The following is a 16884-nucleotide window of genomic DNA, read 5'->3' on the forward strand; positions in this document are numbered from 1 at the left end:
TTACTATAAGGAGTGGAGAAAACGGCACCGTTTGCTAATGATGAAAAAGCAATAGTAATTAGATTGTGCTTTTACTCCACCCTTTTTACCTCTCCTCTTTACACTGTGTCCTCGAAGATTGTACCAGTACATATATAGTGGAAGTCAATGCAGTTTCCAAAAACCAAGCTTGAAAAGGTTCAGTGTGTCACTATGCATGTCCTAAGTCCATGCACTATATAGTTGCAAAAAGAGAGTGGTGAAAAGCAGAAACAAATTCTCGAGAGAACCATTTTGAGGAGGGTGTCAAGTGCGACTACGGTTAACACAAGACAATGTTCTTCTTACGAACAAGGGAGAGAAATAATTTCTCTCATTAGCAGGATTTTTAACAAACAAAACTCTAAAAAAAAAACCGTCAGTAAACTGGAAGAAAGCTTCCATGCATGGCTCCTCACTGTTGTATTTTGGTCCGTAAAAAGGAGCCGTAGCCCCAAAAGATGTCGAAATTCTATTTGTATTTCTTTTCAACAGAACAGGGGAAAAGGAGGGAAGGATCCGTAGCCCCAAAAGATGTCAAAATTCTATTTGTATTTCTTTTCAACAGAACAGGGGAAAAGGAGGGAAGGATGTACAATCCACACTTGCAAGTTTCTCCTAGCCAAATCAGCTGCAACTGCTAATATCCATATTTATCTAGGTAAGCATGTCGATCGAGAGAGAGAGAGAGAGAGAGAGAGAGAGAGAGAGTCATTCATTTGGCTGAACCATTGCCTACCTGAATCAAAAAATGAGGTTAAATGAATAATGACAAAGGAGCATTAGACATCCATACATGAACTGTATCTATTCTGTCGAACCCCAAACCTGGTAGCAACGCAAAAATCTTGTTCTACTTAAAACCAAGCCATCATTTCTCAGATCCCCGCTCCAAAAATATAGAAGCAGATTCTGCATTCCGACCACAACTCTCTATCCAAGTCAAGATTTGGTAACAATGTCACCAATGAAAAATAGGGAACAAACGTGAGTCTTCTCCTGATGAAAAAAATTTGGTGGTTCTCTTTATTGCTATAACATTTACTCCGCGAGTTGTTTCAAATGTCCAAAGTTATCGAATGGACAAAATAATTTAAATTCTTCTTCTTGGCTCTGGGATTGGTAGTCAACAAAGAACAAAGTTACTTTCTCATTTCTTGTTTTTATGTTACTTTTAGGGTCTGCTGGCACAGCATTCCCTCTATACTCCCCTTTAATCTTTAGTGTCTTATCCGCTTTGACTTGATTTTATTCTTACCTTGCTCTTGATTTTAGAACTTCGATACTTACACATATATCAATATGTACATCTATTGCCTATATAATAAGCGCGAAGGTGAATTTGGTCTTCTTCTCATTTTCTATATGATTTTCTATTGTTGTGGTACATGGCATAGGATCTACGAGAGACATAACATTATAGCGGTTAGTTCCTTCACCGCTATAATGTTTGTCCCAATTTCAAATATGTGAGATTTGCTGCATTAAATACTATGTAAAAATATACACCACTTGATTTGTGTTTAATAAGTTGACATTGCGAGACTCAAATAAATACTTGTTTACATTATTAAAGCTGACCCAAATGTTAAACGATCACTGTAAAAATCTCGAGAGCTTGCAAAGAAATACAGATAAATTCCAATTGGTCGTGATAGAGGTGATTGACATTATTGATAAGGATTAATTTAGTTAACTAGCATAAATATTTGATAAGTATTCAAACAAAAGAATACGATGAGAAGGACGAAGTCCCATGGTCCTTATTAAAGGAACTAGCCTCACCAAATATAGAATATTGTCGATACTATTTGACAAGAATATTGTACAATATGGTGAAGACAACCAACAATGGTAGTTGAGAACATCAACAATTTTCATATGCGGAGATGGTACAAACCAATAGTAGCGTTAATTTGCAAACAATACAATAACACCAATAACGATGCCTAAAACATAGCCGTTGAGGTTTGTAGCAATTGGAAGTAATGTCGGAAGATATATAAAACAAATATATATAGCTATTATTTATCTTAATTATGTAACAGTGGCTACCAGTGCAGATGGTGAAATTTTACTTGTTAAATTTTGATAACATATATTATATAGGATAACCAGCATCGACCACATCACAAGTATATAAAAAATACATAATAAAAACATATAGGCATATGCTTATGTAAATCTGTTGCAGAGTGCCTGCATAAACTTGACATGAGTTGTTTGAAAAGACAGAAGAGCGCTTAAAAACCATCTCACGTAAATCTCAAATGTTGCTTTCCTAGTGCAAGTGAACCGGAAGGTAGCACTGTTACTTATTAACCAAAAGTGTCGAGGATTGCTATATTTTACTGCTTATTACGAATGGAATATTCGGAAGAAAATCATGGGGTACGTAACGTAATTGGCCCCCCTTTTGGGGGGTAACAGTAACACTTTCTCAAGTTTGGAGGAAGCCATTGTTATTTATTTATAGTACCAAACAATCAACCGAAAGTAAACTGGTCCTTAATAATTGAGGCATTATGGAATGAAACAACAACTTATGTGTGGGCCACTAGGAGGACTATGCGGTAGGTACTACTACTACTAGTATATTTTTTACAAGTGTATATATATATATATATATATATATAGTCCAAGACTTCATTCCAAGCATAGCATTGAAAAAAACAAGAGAGCATCCATTTTACGATGACAGTAAAAAAAATCTAACAGTAAAAAACAGAATACAATGCGGATTAAAACACACAAAAAAAAAAAGAGAGAATAGAATAATATAACTTGGCCACCAAACTGTCGTTTTTACAACAGTTGGTCCACCTCTTTATTCATAGTTTGTCCACTACACATGGCAATACATCAAGGGTGGGGTGGGCAGTGGCAGCCAAAAAGTGGAACCCGATACATACATATACATAGAAGTCAAAAATTGTGGTTATGGAGCCCACGGTTGAGTCCGGTCAATTGGTGGATTTGCTTTTCGCCCAATTTATCAGATTTGATTATTGGGATCAGATCATAAAAAAACAATTCATTGTGAATTCTTTAATCTCTATGAAAATGATTTGCTGCCTTTAATTGGACAGAAAAATTAATTAATTAAGTTACGTGCAAACTAGTCCAGACGTCTCACCATTGGTACTAAAAAAAGTTTGTGCGATGGAGTCGAGTCTCTCTGTCTGACTATGACTCCGTGTTGAACTATACTAAATGGCAATCACGTGTTGGTAAAAAAGAGAGAAAAAAGACTACAGTATAGACTATAGAGGAGAGGAGAGGAGAGGAGAGAAGAAAAGAAAGAATCAATCCCATAGTAGAGAGAGAGAGAGAGAGATAAACTCGTCCCCAAACCCAACCGAGGAGCCGTGTTTGACGCTTTCATCCTGTCGCCTAAAGCTAATTAACAGCTCACAACAACACAACACTCACCCCAATCGGAAACTCCCACACGCTCTCTCTCTCTCTCTCTCTAAAAGCGTAACAAGTGATTTCGTCTTGGTCCGAACTTCTTTGTATTTACCACTTGAAGACGGCGTCGGGCAGTCCACATCGATGTGGCCGCGATCAAAACCTAGAACCGCGTTCAGAGGAAATCTAGGGTTTTTGCGATAGTCCAGGCCTAGGAGGATTCTTCTATGGAAGGACTAGATAAGTCGTCTTCGTGTCTTGAGTCCGGTCCATGTACGGAGATCGAGAACCGAAACGGCGACGTAATTGAGTGCGACCCGATTGCAGAAATGGTCGACTCGCAGCATCTCGCCGGGGTTTCGCCGGTGGTCACAGCTGCCGGCGGTGGGGAGGCTGCTGCTCTTGCTGCGGTGCTTGTGGAGGTCAAGACGGAGGTCAACGTCGATGAAGAGGGAGTTGGTAAGCGGAGGCGAGGGCGGCCGGCGAGAGGTCAGCCCAGGCCGCCACCGATGAAGAAGATAAAAGAGGAGGAAGAAGAAGAGGATGTTTGTTTTATATGTTTTGATGGCGGGAGCCTCGTGCTGTGCGATCGCCGGTGAGTTTTGTTTTGGTTACTATTTGGTTAGTACATTTCAGCATTACTTTCTAGCTCTGGATCTACTGTAGTTCCTACTAACTAAAGCAACGAAGTACGCTTCAAAAATGACAACCTTTTTCATATTTGTTGATTGACTAGTAGTGATTTGTTTAATTTGTAGGGGCTGCCCAAAGGCATACCATCCAGCTTGTATTAAGCGGGATGAGGCATTTTTTCGATCGAAGGCTAAATGGAATTGCGGTATGTTGCTATGTACTTTGTTCATAAGACTACTACTTAGTGTTGCATGTGTTGTTGTTAGGTTATGCTGCCATATGTTTCTCTCATAAGTCATATGTAAATATCTTTGTGTTGGTTTTTGGATTGAATGTGTTATATTCTCCTCCATGATACTAAATTTTAGCATTTCGTACTCATCACATTGCCATATTACATGATGAGTTATCAACAACGGACAGCCTATAAAGCGAAAAAAGGTAATGAAGAAATTAATCGGGGATGCTCACGTTCTTTTGTTCCTATTCGCAGTATTTGTCGCCTTGTCGATTAAGGTTCTACTTTCACACTCGCACGAAAATGAATTATTGAGAATTACCTGACAAACTGGGAATGCAATTTAGCTTTCACACGTCAGTACGTCACACAATAGCGGAAACCACAATATCGATCGCCTTGTCGGTTAAGGTTCTACTTTCACACTCGCACTTAAATGAAATTATTGAGAATTACCTGACAAACTGGGAATGCAAGTTAGCTCTCACGCGTCACACAATAGCGGAAACCACAATATCGAATTGAGCTTCAAGACAGTAAGTACTACCTGAAGGGCCTTACTGTTTTGGAGAATATGACAATAAAACCACAACATGCATTGACTGGGGTGGTTGGAGCTTAAGTTGGATGTGAACGACTTTTGACACGTCATATCCAAAATTGAGGTATATTGACGGTTTGTTGGGAGGTTTTGAAACCTAACAATAACAGTGGGAGAAGACGCAAGAATAAGCTGCAGAAGCAAGGTTACAACAATTCGCCTTAATTGCTATGTAGTGTGATTGCGTCCGAACGATCCCTTATATTGCGAACTGGAATGGGGATTCATTCGATCGGATGAAAAAAATGGCATGCTGATGGTAAGTACACTCTCGTATAACAAAAAATTGATCACATTAATGATTAGATAAGTATGGCATCATATACAGATGCTACTTCTACTAAAACCATCCTAAAATGTTCCGCATTGGGAACGAACTAATTTTGTTCTGAGCAAATGATCCGGAGAATCCTACCCACACTGTGCCGCATTCTGAAGGATATGGCGTCCCGTTCCACTTACTTCAATGATCCACGATCTAGGTAACCCGGCTTTTCTAATTATCATTTAGTAGCGCCGGGGTCTTCTCTAATCATCATTTTGAATTCTATTATTTGCCTAGTGTACATCCCAACTGATTTATAGGGGTCCTACGTGGTGAAAACCAAATTCCGGTGGAAATGAAACAACGAATATGGTTCCTGTGTTAGGTGATTTATACTACAAATGCCATAATATCATTGTATGATTTTTTGTTTTTGTTTTTCTTGTATTTGGCAATGCTCACACTTCGTTAAGTGATTGTTTATAGTGAATTAAAGGTACCGAAGCTTACTAGAAGTGTAATATATGCAAATTATTTTTTTTCTGAATTTCTACGCAATATTCTGACACTTCTTGCAAAGAGGCTCATTTTGGACCTACCTATGTATCTGGCCATGTTTATAAATTAATATTCCAATTTTTGTTCAGTTAACCGTTGAATTAAACTCGAGTTCTGTTATTCTCCTCTAGTTTCTTATTGTACTGTACTTTACACATGTATTTATTGACAATGCTGAAACATGGTTTCAAGTAAATGGCAGTACATTGTAATTTTAATGTCAACATGGGAATTCTTAATTGTCTAGATGGATAAGAGGTAATAATAGGAGAGAATTAGATACGAAAGCATCTGTGAAAGGTAAGAGTAGCACCAATTGAAATACGTTAATAGAGAATAGACTAGAGTGGTTTGGTCACATGCAACAAAGACCAGTTTATGCAATGGAAGGAGGGACGAGACTACTGTCCTGCAAATGCTATTGGGAGGAGAAGGCCTAAATTGATTCCAATTCCACTTGAACTTTCCCTTGCTACAGTTGAATGCCTACAAAGACCAATAATTTTATCCATCTTTATTTTGGTTGATGCATGCGTATCATTAATCCTTGGCCATCAATGCACCTTTTTGGCGCTACTTCAACAGTCAGGCAATCTACCGAATTTTGGTCTTCCTATCTCTGGTTATTGCTTGCATGTATCAAATACTTATCTTATTTGGATATCCATTATTAACATTAATGCTAATACTAAGGTTGCACGCTCCTTTGAAATTCATTGTTGTGTTGTGAATTTCAGGATGGCATATATGTAGTATCTGTGAGAAGGCTGCGCATTACATGTGCTACACTTGTACATATTCATTGTGCAAAGCATGCACCAAAAAAGCTGATTACTTGTGTGTACGAGAGAATAAAGGATTTTGTACAACATGTATGAGAACTATCATGCTGATTGAAAACAATGATCAAGGGAACAAGGAAATGGTAGGCATAATTCTCCATCTTTCCATGTTGTTGAACTTTTCTTATAATCGCCTCTGATTTCGAACTTGGCTCAAGTCACTTGAATGAGCACAAGCTTAATGAAGGTCTTTCTCTATTCTCAAATTTGCTGTCTTCGCTCTATATATTTTCTAAACTTGGTCCAATCAGGTTTAGCTTTGAGGACTTCAGCCCCAAATTGAATCTTAGTGGATGGTTAAACTGCCTCACAAGTCAACTGTTTTTATTTTTATTTGAAGTCCTTTTAATGGGCTGCATAAGGACTGGAAGATGAGAGCCGGAGGAGTGTCGAGGAGACATTTTTGTGTGGTCAGCATGATGGGCATGGGACCAGAGTAGGACTTACAAAATTTGAGTTTTGGTGGCCCTGCTTTTCTCTCCCAACACACACACATACCTGCTATTTGCATCCGATGTAGAGGCAATGCGTGTAGTCTCTCATCTTTATGGCCATGCTTCTTATTTCATTTACAGAAAATGTCAGAAGGAAAGATACAGCAAACAAGATATAAAAAAGTAGTACTCTCTGAGAAAGATAAAGAGGTGGCTGGATGGTTCTTGATTTCCGAATTAGTAATATCTGAATGAATTCCCTATCTGCATCAAACATGTACCTTATGCTTTCTTATTAGTTCTTTCCTACGTTCTAATGCCACTTTAACTTATGCAAATACCTTGTGCAGCCTCAAGTAGATTTTGATGACAAGAGTAGCTGGGAGTACCTTTTCAAGGTCTACTGGGTATACTTGAAGGAGAAACTCTCTCTAACTGTAGACGATCTTATTCAAGCTAAAAATCCCTGGAAAGAAGGCGGTGCTGTGGCTTGTAACAAATCTTTGAAAATGCGTTATGGTGGTAATAACAGCAAAGTTTCTTCTTTTTTCAACATTCCTGTTGGTCAGCAGGAGTCAAATGATTCCGAAAGGAGGACAACGGAACAGCCAAAGTTACCTAACCATGGGGACTCTCCACCCACGAGTAAATCAAGTTGTGACCAAGGCAATGCTTCAAATGAATCCACTGAGTGGGCATCCAAGGACCTCTTGGAGTTTGTTGCACACATGAGGAATGGGGATACATCTGTGTTGTCTCAGTTTGATGTACAGACTCTTTTGCTAGACTACATAAAGAGAGATAATCTACGGGATCCCTCTAAGAAAAGCCAAATCATTTGTGATTTGAGGCTTAAAAAACTGTTTGGAAAACCTCGTGTTGGTCACTTTGAAATGTTAAAGCTTCTCGAATTTCACTTTCACATAAAAGAGGATTTCAAGAAAGACGTTATTCAAGGCATCATTGTTGATACTGTTCTGAGCCAGGCGGAGGTTGGTGGGAACAATGAGAACCTGCTGATGACGGGTAAAGATAAGAAGCGGAAAACTCGTATGAAGATTGAGGAGAGAGGACCACAAGTAAATCTGGATGAATATGCTGCAATTGATGTTCACAACATTAACTTGATTTATTTGCGTCGTAATTTGATGGAAAGCTTAGTTGTGGATTCTGGGAAATTCCACGAAAAGGTGGTTGGCTCGATTGTGCGAATAAGAATTTCCAATAACGATCAGAAGCAAGATATGTATAGGCTTGTCCAAGTTGTAGGTATACCTTTATAGCATTTTAATATAATCTTAATCTGGATTGTAAATGGTATATAATCTCCTTGTTAGGAAAAAAGGGTTAATGATACAGACATCTGATAATCTGCAATGTGGATATCTGTCTTTTAGGTACGAGTAAGGCGGCTTTACCTTATAAAATTGGGGAAAAGACAGCAGACTTCATGCTGGAAATATTAAACTTGGACAAGAAAGAGACCATATCCATTGATGTGATTTCAAACCAAGCCTTTTCTGAGGTGATTAAACATGATACTTGACTTCATACTCTGTTACTCCTTGATTCGCTTCTTTTTGGCACCCACCAATGGTTAGATAAACCATTTCCTATATTTTGGGATCGTTTCTGGGAAAAAAAGTTTTGCTCTTTGTATGGATCTTATATAGATATGGTTTTATGAAATGTTTAGTTTTATTTGTCCTTTTTTGGCTTAACACTAAATGAGTACTGTGTGTTTTACTCTCATACCTGGATGAAGTTTTATAGGTATTGCTGGGCTTATTTTTGTGTTATAAAACCTATTATTGACATGATTCTATGACCAACAACAGTCTAAAGCGCTCATCTGCTTATAATTATGTGGCAATTTCCGCCCCAGCAATCCTAACTGGCCAATAATTGAGCCCACCCGCAGATAACAGAAAGCATCACTCGGCGGAAAGAAATGATGGTTACTTTTCGGGGTTGACAATGGATGCATGGGTGAAAAAGAAAAGGAGAAGAAAAGACTGATAGGGTGATATTGTTCGTTATTTTTAGACACTCATTTATTTATGCTAAATAGTGGTTTTGGGCTATTATGGACAACTTCGGATGCATATTGTCAAAGTATGTCACAAACGCGAAATTTAAACTTGGTCTTGAACAAATGCTATACTAGACATGTATAATCCCCAAGTACCAGGTTTGTCATGCTTGGCAACAAATCCTTTGTAATGTGTTCTTGTTCCAAGGTGGACCAACTATTGATTTGTGCTGCATATCACTGACTATGTTGTTCTTTTCTCTTTTGTTGTTCAAAAAAAAAAACTGACTAGGTTTTGTTGCAAATGAGTCGGAGATATATGGATTAGATTAGGTTATCTGCATGAAGTCAGATATTTAAACCTAGACTCCATTCAAGTATTTTATTTTGGAGATTCACTACACAACTCTCTGCTTTTGTGCATGAATACCTGGTATTGTTACGAGATATCATCTTGTTATCTGTTTTGATGTAATATACTTTTTCAGGATGAATGCAGACGTTTGCGTCAAAGTATTAAATGCGGGCTTGTTAAAAGATTAACCGTAGTAAGTTTATATCTATATATGCTACTTGTACTTATTCATCAAAACATATATGTAAGATTTCTTGCTAAGGATATCCATGCATGGTTCTAGGGCCAGGTACAGGAGAAAGCAGTCGCACTTCAGGAAGTGAGACTGAATGATGTAAGTTGTTTAGCTTTCTATTATAATGCACAAGCACCAGATAATGGTGCAGATTTGTTATCTACTCTCTCTCTCTCTCTCTCTCTCTCTCTCTCTCTCTCTCTCTCTCTCTCTTTCTCTCTCTCTCTCTCTCTCATTAATCGATCTATTGTCTTGTCATGGTTACCGCATGTTGGTAGACTTGATTTCAGAATTCGCTCTGCTCCTTTGATGATCCTCTTATTGCTTTCTTTTTTCCTCTTTGCTTTATTTACTAGTGGCTGGAAACAGAGGTGTTACGGCTAAATCATCTTCGGGATCGAGCGAGTGAAAAGGGGCATAAAAAGGGATATCCTTTTGTTTATCGAGTGTTTTTTTGAATATTTCATAGCTCATATCACAAGATCTAATATCTTATACCTGATAGAAAGATTTTCACATCAACTTGAACTATTTAGTTATCAGATTGAACTATTTGTATATATGTGATATGGCTGTTGGAAGAACCAGCTGAAGCAAAGAGAACAAAAGAATAAAGAAAAGAAAGAAGTTAAGGCTTTTGTCTCTGTTTGGAAATGGAATTGAGGGAGTGTAAAGATACGAGTCCACATGACCTCGTAAACATGGCCACAAATGGGCCAAGCCTAGCTTGTGGTGTTTGGCCTTGGCTCAATTACTTGAAAGGTATGTGCGGGCTAGGTTAGCGTACATGACAAGCCCAGCAGCGCAGCCATGCATACTCATGAGCTTACCAGCATATTTTGGCTTTGCTTAGTAAGTCTAAGAATTGCTTTGAAACTGTAATCAGGAGTTGTTAATACCAGCTTAGTGCCAGACAAAACCTAGACAAAACCTTGAAACAGTAGTTTGTCTTCTCCTTTTGGAATGTTATTGTATGTACTTGTCAGAGTCAAATGGTTTAATGAACCGCCGAGAAGTTTAGAAAATCACAAACATACATCATATGCTAATTTTTGGAACACAACCAGCTGAGACCCGGTTCAGTTCTTTTATTAGACGAGCTATTAAATGAAGCTCGGGCTTAGCTCATCGAATATTAAATGACCCCGCGAGCCAAAACTTGGATCAACCGAATTTTGTTTACTGAACTTAGTAATAGATGACTTCACCATACATACATTTACCATTATGGGTCAAATGTCCAGAGAGACCTAGGGCAGATGCTGATCCTGGAGACTTTAAGGTAGCTTCTCTGCATAGTTAAATTAGTATAGCTGGAGTCTGTTCTGAGGGATGAGCCTAATGAACGTGCAGGTAGCTATGGATATACAGGTAGCCACAATAGCATGTTAGATTATGTAGTTTCTTCATTTCCATTGAAGTTTGATGACTGCTTTGTTTGTGAGTTTCTTACACTGAGCTCTTCCATGGTCGTGGGCAAAGCGAATAAAGATTTAAGAACACTTCATGGTGAAAATAGTCAAGGTAGTGGGGAAAAAAGATTCATGCCAACTTGTTGCTGCAGTTCCAAAAAAAAGAAAAAGAAAGAAACTTGTTGCAGCTCAAGTTTTGGGAAGCTTGTACCCATCATGCGTAAAATTAGTTTGAGAACCCAGTCTGAGACCAAATGCTGTTGCCCGTTCATAATCTAGCGGAGTCACTGACCTTTCAAGCCATTTCTTAGTATCTCCTGAAACTAAATACGAATTGGAAGGAGTGAATCTTTGTTTTCATGAAATAAATAAGGGAAAATTTCAAAATGGCATCTGAACTTTGTACCAAATGTCACAGAAACACCTGAACTTAAGTTTATTTCAATTAAACACCTGTACTAACAAAATCCCCAAATTTAGACACCTAAACTTAAGTTTATTTCAATTAAATACCTGTACTAACAAAATCCCCAAATTTAGACCCCGCCATTATATTCCGTCCCAAAAATTGCTGATATGGCATCTCCAACCCGTTTAACTTGCCCCATTGCACATGTTTCCAACAGGGGATGATGCATCCAAGCGAAACCCATCATTAGAAGTATGCTGAGCAGAAAGAAGAACTGGGTTTGGGCAAAAAAACATGTGCAATGAGGCAACTTAAACGAGTTGGAGATGCCATGTCAGCAATTTTTGGGACGGAGTATAACGGCGGGGGTCTAAATTTGGAGATTTTGTTAGTACAGGTGTTTAATTGAAATAAACTCAAGTTCAGGTGTCTAAATTTGGGAATTTTGTTAGTACAAGTGTTTAATTGAAATAAACTTAAGTTCAGGTGTCTCTGTGACATTTGGTGCAAAGTTCAGGTGTCATTTTGAAATTTTCCCAATAAATAAATAGGGTTGTATGGGTAATGCTGATCAAGTTGACTGGCAGTTTGTAGCTTCAGGGATCTACACTAAGAGAAACTGTTTTTAATGGATAGATGGAAGTCTTCGAAGTTATTTTTTGTCTGATTGTGAGTTATTCCAAACTTGCTTTTTCTGTTCTATCCCAGAGATTCCTGTGCATCATAGTTCATACTATCAAGCTGCAAATCCGATGATATATTTATGTTCTGCATAATGATCCCATACAAGATAAAATGGCAAGGAAATTGGTTCCTCTCTCTCTCTCTCTCTCTCTCTCTCTCTCTCTCTCTCTCTCTCTCTCTCTCTATTTGAGGACTAATAATGGGAATAAAACTTTCCTATTTCATTGAGGATTCCTTGACTCAAGTTCACGCTCAGAGAATGTATAGAGAAATTAGAGCTTCTGAAGACACCGGAGGAACGCCAGCGCAGGTTGCATGAGATTCCTGAGGTTCATGCCGATCCTAAGATGGATCCGAATTGTGACTCCGATCAAGATGTTGGAGAAGTTGACGATAAGAAACAAGGTCCCTTGCATTGCCTAGAAAATATAGAACATGACCTTTATAAACGATCTATTTCACTTTTCTTCATTCATTCAGAGAAGTCTATCATATTGACTATTGCTGGTGATATATGCAGGTGATAATGTTAAACCAAGATATTCTGGGTTCGGTAGAAAAAGGAGGGAGTCAATCTCTGCACAGAATGGTGATAGTCAGAAGAGTTCGGGGACTAGGCCGTGGAAAAAGTTAAATACCTGTGGTCAAAATAGAAGCCTGCCTACTAAATTTTATTTGGAAAATGGAGCTCCTAGCAGGGTTGTACAGAGAGCCTATGACTCCTGTTATGAGGGCAAGGATTCATGTGCAACAAATTGTTCGGCAAAACCGGGGAACAGGGTTGACTCTTGTGGTTCTGTGGGTGGTGGTCAGAACAATCAAGCTGTGCTGAGGTCTGAATCTTTTCGTGTGCGTGCACCAGAAACTTCCATTTCATCTCTCTCTGCTGGGAGTGCACCATCTGCGAATGATAGTGAAACAGACAAATTGTGGCACTACCGGGACCCAAATGGAAAAATTCAAGGACCATTTTGTGTTGTGCAGCTGCGCAAGTGGAGTACAACTGGATACTTCCCGCCTGAAATGAGGATATGGTGCATAAATAATGAAGAAGTTGACTCTGTTCTCTTAACTGATGTATTGAATGGGAAGTTCTGTAAAGTCTTTCCGTTGCAGTCCAATATCTCTTTACCATCTCAGGGAGTTATTGCCCCTGGTAATAGATTAAATTACTTGGATGATAGGAGCAGTGGCATTGTGAATACAACTAGCATGAACGGTAATAAGGTAGTAGCGCCATATACTTGTAACAGCGAATCCACGAATAGTGATGGTTGGGGCTCTCAATCCTCCAATTGGCAAGCGCCTGTTAATAAAACTGATGGTCCCACAGGAAGTTCTTCTCAGTTCTTGGACTCGCTCAAGCCTAACAACGTTAATTCTGATCATCCCCAGGTGAATTGTCCACTCGGACAGCAGGATGGAACTTCTTTACATCAAGGGAAGAGACAAGAGGAAAAAATATGTAGCTTTGCTTCAACTGATGGAAATTTGACTTCACATGAAAGCACAACATTTCAGGCTAGTGGTGAAGAGAGTCATGTGAACCAATCTCAGGGCTCTCCAGGACAGTCATCTGGTGGAAATTCAAAGAATGGGGATTCTAACTCTGGTTTTGAATCTGTGGCTAGGTCATCTGATTCATCAGATCCAAAATTGGAAACCAATATCCCAAGTCTACCCAGTCCAACGCCAATAACTAGCAATGGGGACTTGGAAGGTCAGGCGATTAAAGCTGAGCCTTCTGCGCCTTTAAGTCTTCCTGTGCAAGATTCTGGTTTATATAACCTGCCAAGTCCAAGTCCAAGTCCCACACCAGAGCTGAGTTATAGTGACGAGAAAGCTGACTCAAATATGCAAAATCTGCCAAGTCCCCTGCTGATGCTAGGGGATGGGAACAAGAAAACTGAGGCTGCTGAAAATAAACAACCAGCCTCCTCAAAATGTCCTGTTCAAGATTCTGGCTCCAGTGGGAGCAGTGCTTCTAGTCTGGTGGTGGGTGGCGAGAGACAATGTCGTGAAACAGCGGATGAATGGAGTGGATGTTCCCCTGCTCGTGCAAAACCCTCTGTTGAGGAAGGGGATTCAGGCCTTGGTTCTGTGACTTCGTTGAAACCGCCTGAATTGGCCAGTGATCACGCAGCTACTCCTACTTCTAAGTGTGACCAACTTACTCCTCCTTCCCCACCACAACCTGTATTCAATGAATCCACATGGCGTCTTGAGCCCATTGAGTTTAGCACTTTGGATGAAGAATCGGTCTCAGATCTGTTAGCTGAAGTTGATGCAATGGAGTCTCAATGCGGCTTGGCTTCCCCTACTTCAATGATGTACTCTGATGATGAATTGTTTCAGGATCCTAATAATGATTGTTTCACTAACATTGGTGTATTGAGCCATCCGCTTAATTTAGGCAGAAGTGATGCTTTGAGCTCCATGAGGGATATTACTCTACCTCGTCAATCCATGATGACAGATGAACCACTTGGTGCGGCTCAGGCTCGTGTTAGTGATCATGTAAAAAGGTGTAGTGTGAAATCCTCTACAAACTTTGAAGTGGATGTGGAAACGCAGCCCACTTATTTTTCAGTTAACAAAACTGAAGCTGGTCCTAACAGGCAACCAAACACTTCTCAGAGAGCGGAGCAGAAACCCATGAACGCTAGCTGGGGAACAATGCAGGGAAATATGAACTTGGGTTTGGGAGGAATAAATAACGTGGGATGGGGATCTGGTTTGGGGACAATACAGGGAAACATAAACATGAACTGGAGCACTTCAGCTGGATTTATGGGGTCTGAGAGCTTTCCAGTATATGGTGGGGAGAAATTTGTAGGTCTAAGTGACTGGGAGTCATCATGGAGGAGGCAGTCAATACATGGCAATGGCGGCGGTGGTGCAGAAAGTTACTCTAGGGCTCCTCCCAAAGGGCAGGGAGTTTGTAAATTTTACGAGAATGGAAATTGCACGAAGGGAGCGTTTTGTGACTACTTCCACCCATGATGAGGAGGTTCCTGTCTATCTGGTGCATTAAAATTACTGTAAAATCATTTTTTTGGTAGAACAAGCGTCATCTACATATTGCTGATGTTGAAGTGTAGCTGAGAAATAGTACTCAGTTACAATGGCATAATACAATTTTTTGCTTCAGGTAGCTTGGCTGTTTTGCAGAACGATCGTTGGTAGATATCGACCTGGAATAGCTTGGCAGGATAGAGTGACATTGATGCCTAAGAGAGAGTGTAGATAATTTGTTGTTAGTTGTCAAAAAAGACCTATTCAGCTGGTTTCTATTCTATATCTTGCAACCAAATTACTGGCTATGCAGTTTCACATATATACTAATCGACATGTTTTATTGGCTAATGCATTCGTTGATGAAGAGGCTGTAGTTAGATAATGGGGTTGACATGACATTTCGTGGCTTGCTTCGGCTTGTATGTGTGTCTTCAACGCTAAACTTCCTGTGGGATTTTTGAACGGGAATAAGAAAGAAAAGATAGATAAGACATTGCAAACAGAGAAACCAAACTCCTTTCTTTTAATGGGTGAATTGGAAATATCTATATTCTAATATAAGGTAGAGCAGAATTTGGCGTCCCCATTTTCAAAACTGTTCGACTAGGAAATCTTTGTGTAGTGGGCCGAACAATGGAGTAGCCCTGTGGGCCGAACGGCATTACCCGCGGAGGGCCAGCGTTTCCTCTACGCCTAGGAAGCGCATCTATTGGGCTCATCCAAACAATTGGGCCGGACTAGTTCAGTTGTTCTGATCCTATTATATCCGGCTCAGGCAGACAGGTTCCCCAAACGGTTCGGCCGTACCCTATCGGTACGCCTCGCGTGGTACAGGGAAGGCAGCTCATCCATTTTTTTTTTGATCCGCAGGCAGCTCATCCATGAGCACTTAATTGTCTAGCTCCATACGTCATGACTGAGTAGGGACGGCAATGGGGAGGGTCGGGGGTGGATACCACTATCTCCGTCCCCGATTCTCGAACTCAAATTCCTCCCCATCCCCGCCCCAATACCCACCGGGGATTTATTTTTACCCTCTATCCCCGCCCCAAACGGGTAACGGGGATCCAAAGATCCCAAAACTTTTTAAAAAAAAGTCACCTGCCATAAAATACGAACCAAAAAACTAAATTCAAAAAAAAAAAAAAAAAACAATCTACGCTGCCATTACAAACCAAATGCCAAGGAAAATAGTCACAGTTGCTGTCATAGTGCCATTACAAACCAAATCAAAATGAAAACAGTCACATCTGCTGCCCTAGTGCCATTATAAACCAAATTTAAATTAAAACAGTCACATAGTTGCTGCCATAGTGTATTACAAACCAAATTGAAATAAAAACAGTTTCAAACAAACAAGATGAGTAGGCCAGTGGGGCTTGGGATTGGAGACGTAAGTCTTTAGAGAGGCGACTGGAAAATGGAAAAACCGTAACTTATCTATATATATAGTAGGCTAGTGGGGCTGGGGCGGGGATCAGGAACCCTAAGTCCCTAACTTATGTATATATATATATAGAGGAATTTTCAAGTGAGGGATCCCTCATTTTGTTAAAATGAGGGACTTTCATTTTCCGATCAAATTTTGAAAATCCGAACCGTTCAATGTGTGCAGAACGTAATTTTAAGGGTCCCGGTGAGAAATCAGCAAAAAAAATGACTGGGAAGGGCGTCATCCGAGCAGTTTTTTTTAACCGTTCAATGAAAACTGCTCGGATAAAGCCCTTCCCGGTCATTTT

At 39.7% G+C, this 16884-nt stretch overlaps 1 protein-coding gene across 4 annotated transcripts; it reads left to right on the forward strand.

Moving 5' to 3' along the window:
- Window positions 1-3261: 3261 nt before the first annotated feature.
- Window positions 3262-15493, forward strand: LOC131304793 (zinc finger CCCH domain-containing protein 44-like). Of its 4 annotated transcripts, none has more exons than XM_058332182.1 (11): window positions 3262-4024; window positions 4188-4267; window positions 6462-6649; window positions 7351-8269; window positions 8398-8525; window positions 9521-9580; window positions 9671-9721; window positions 9979-10049; window positions 12378-12532; window positions 12648-15137; window positions 15279-15493. In XM_058332182.1, exons 1-10 carry the CDS (start codon window positions 3657-3659, stop codon window positions 15128-15130), a joined length of 4503 nt encoding a protein of 1500 aa, XP_058188165.1. In that variant the 5' UTR covers window positions 3262-3656; the 3' UTR covers window positions 15131-15137; window positions 15279-15493. The 4 variants fall into 4 exon arrangements, with proteins under 4 accessions (XP_058188165.1, XP_058188167.1, XP_058188168.1 ...); XM_058332184.1 differs by having other exon boundaries at window positions 12648-14652; window positions 14746-15493; XM_058332185.1 differs by having other exon boundaries at window positions 12648-13354; window positions 13523-15493.
- The last annotated feature ends 1391 nt before the right edge of the window (window positions 15494-16884 follow it).

The sequence above is a fragment of the Rhododendron vialii genome, chromosome 10a (genome assembly GCF_030253575.1).
Source record: "Rhododendron vialii isolate Sample 1 chromosome 10a, ASM3025357v1".
Classification (NCBI taxonomy): domain Eukaryota; kingdom Viridiplantae; phylum Streptophyta; class Magnoliopsida; order Ericales; family Ericaceae; genus Rhododendron; species Rhododendron vialii.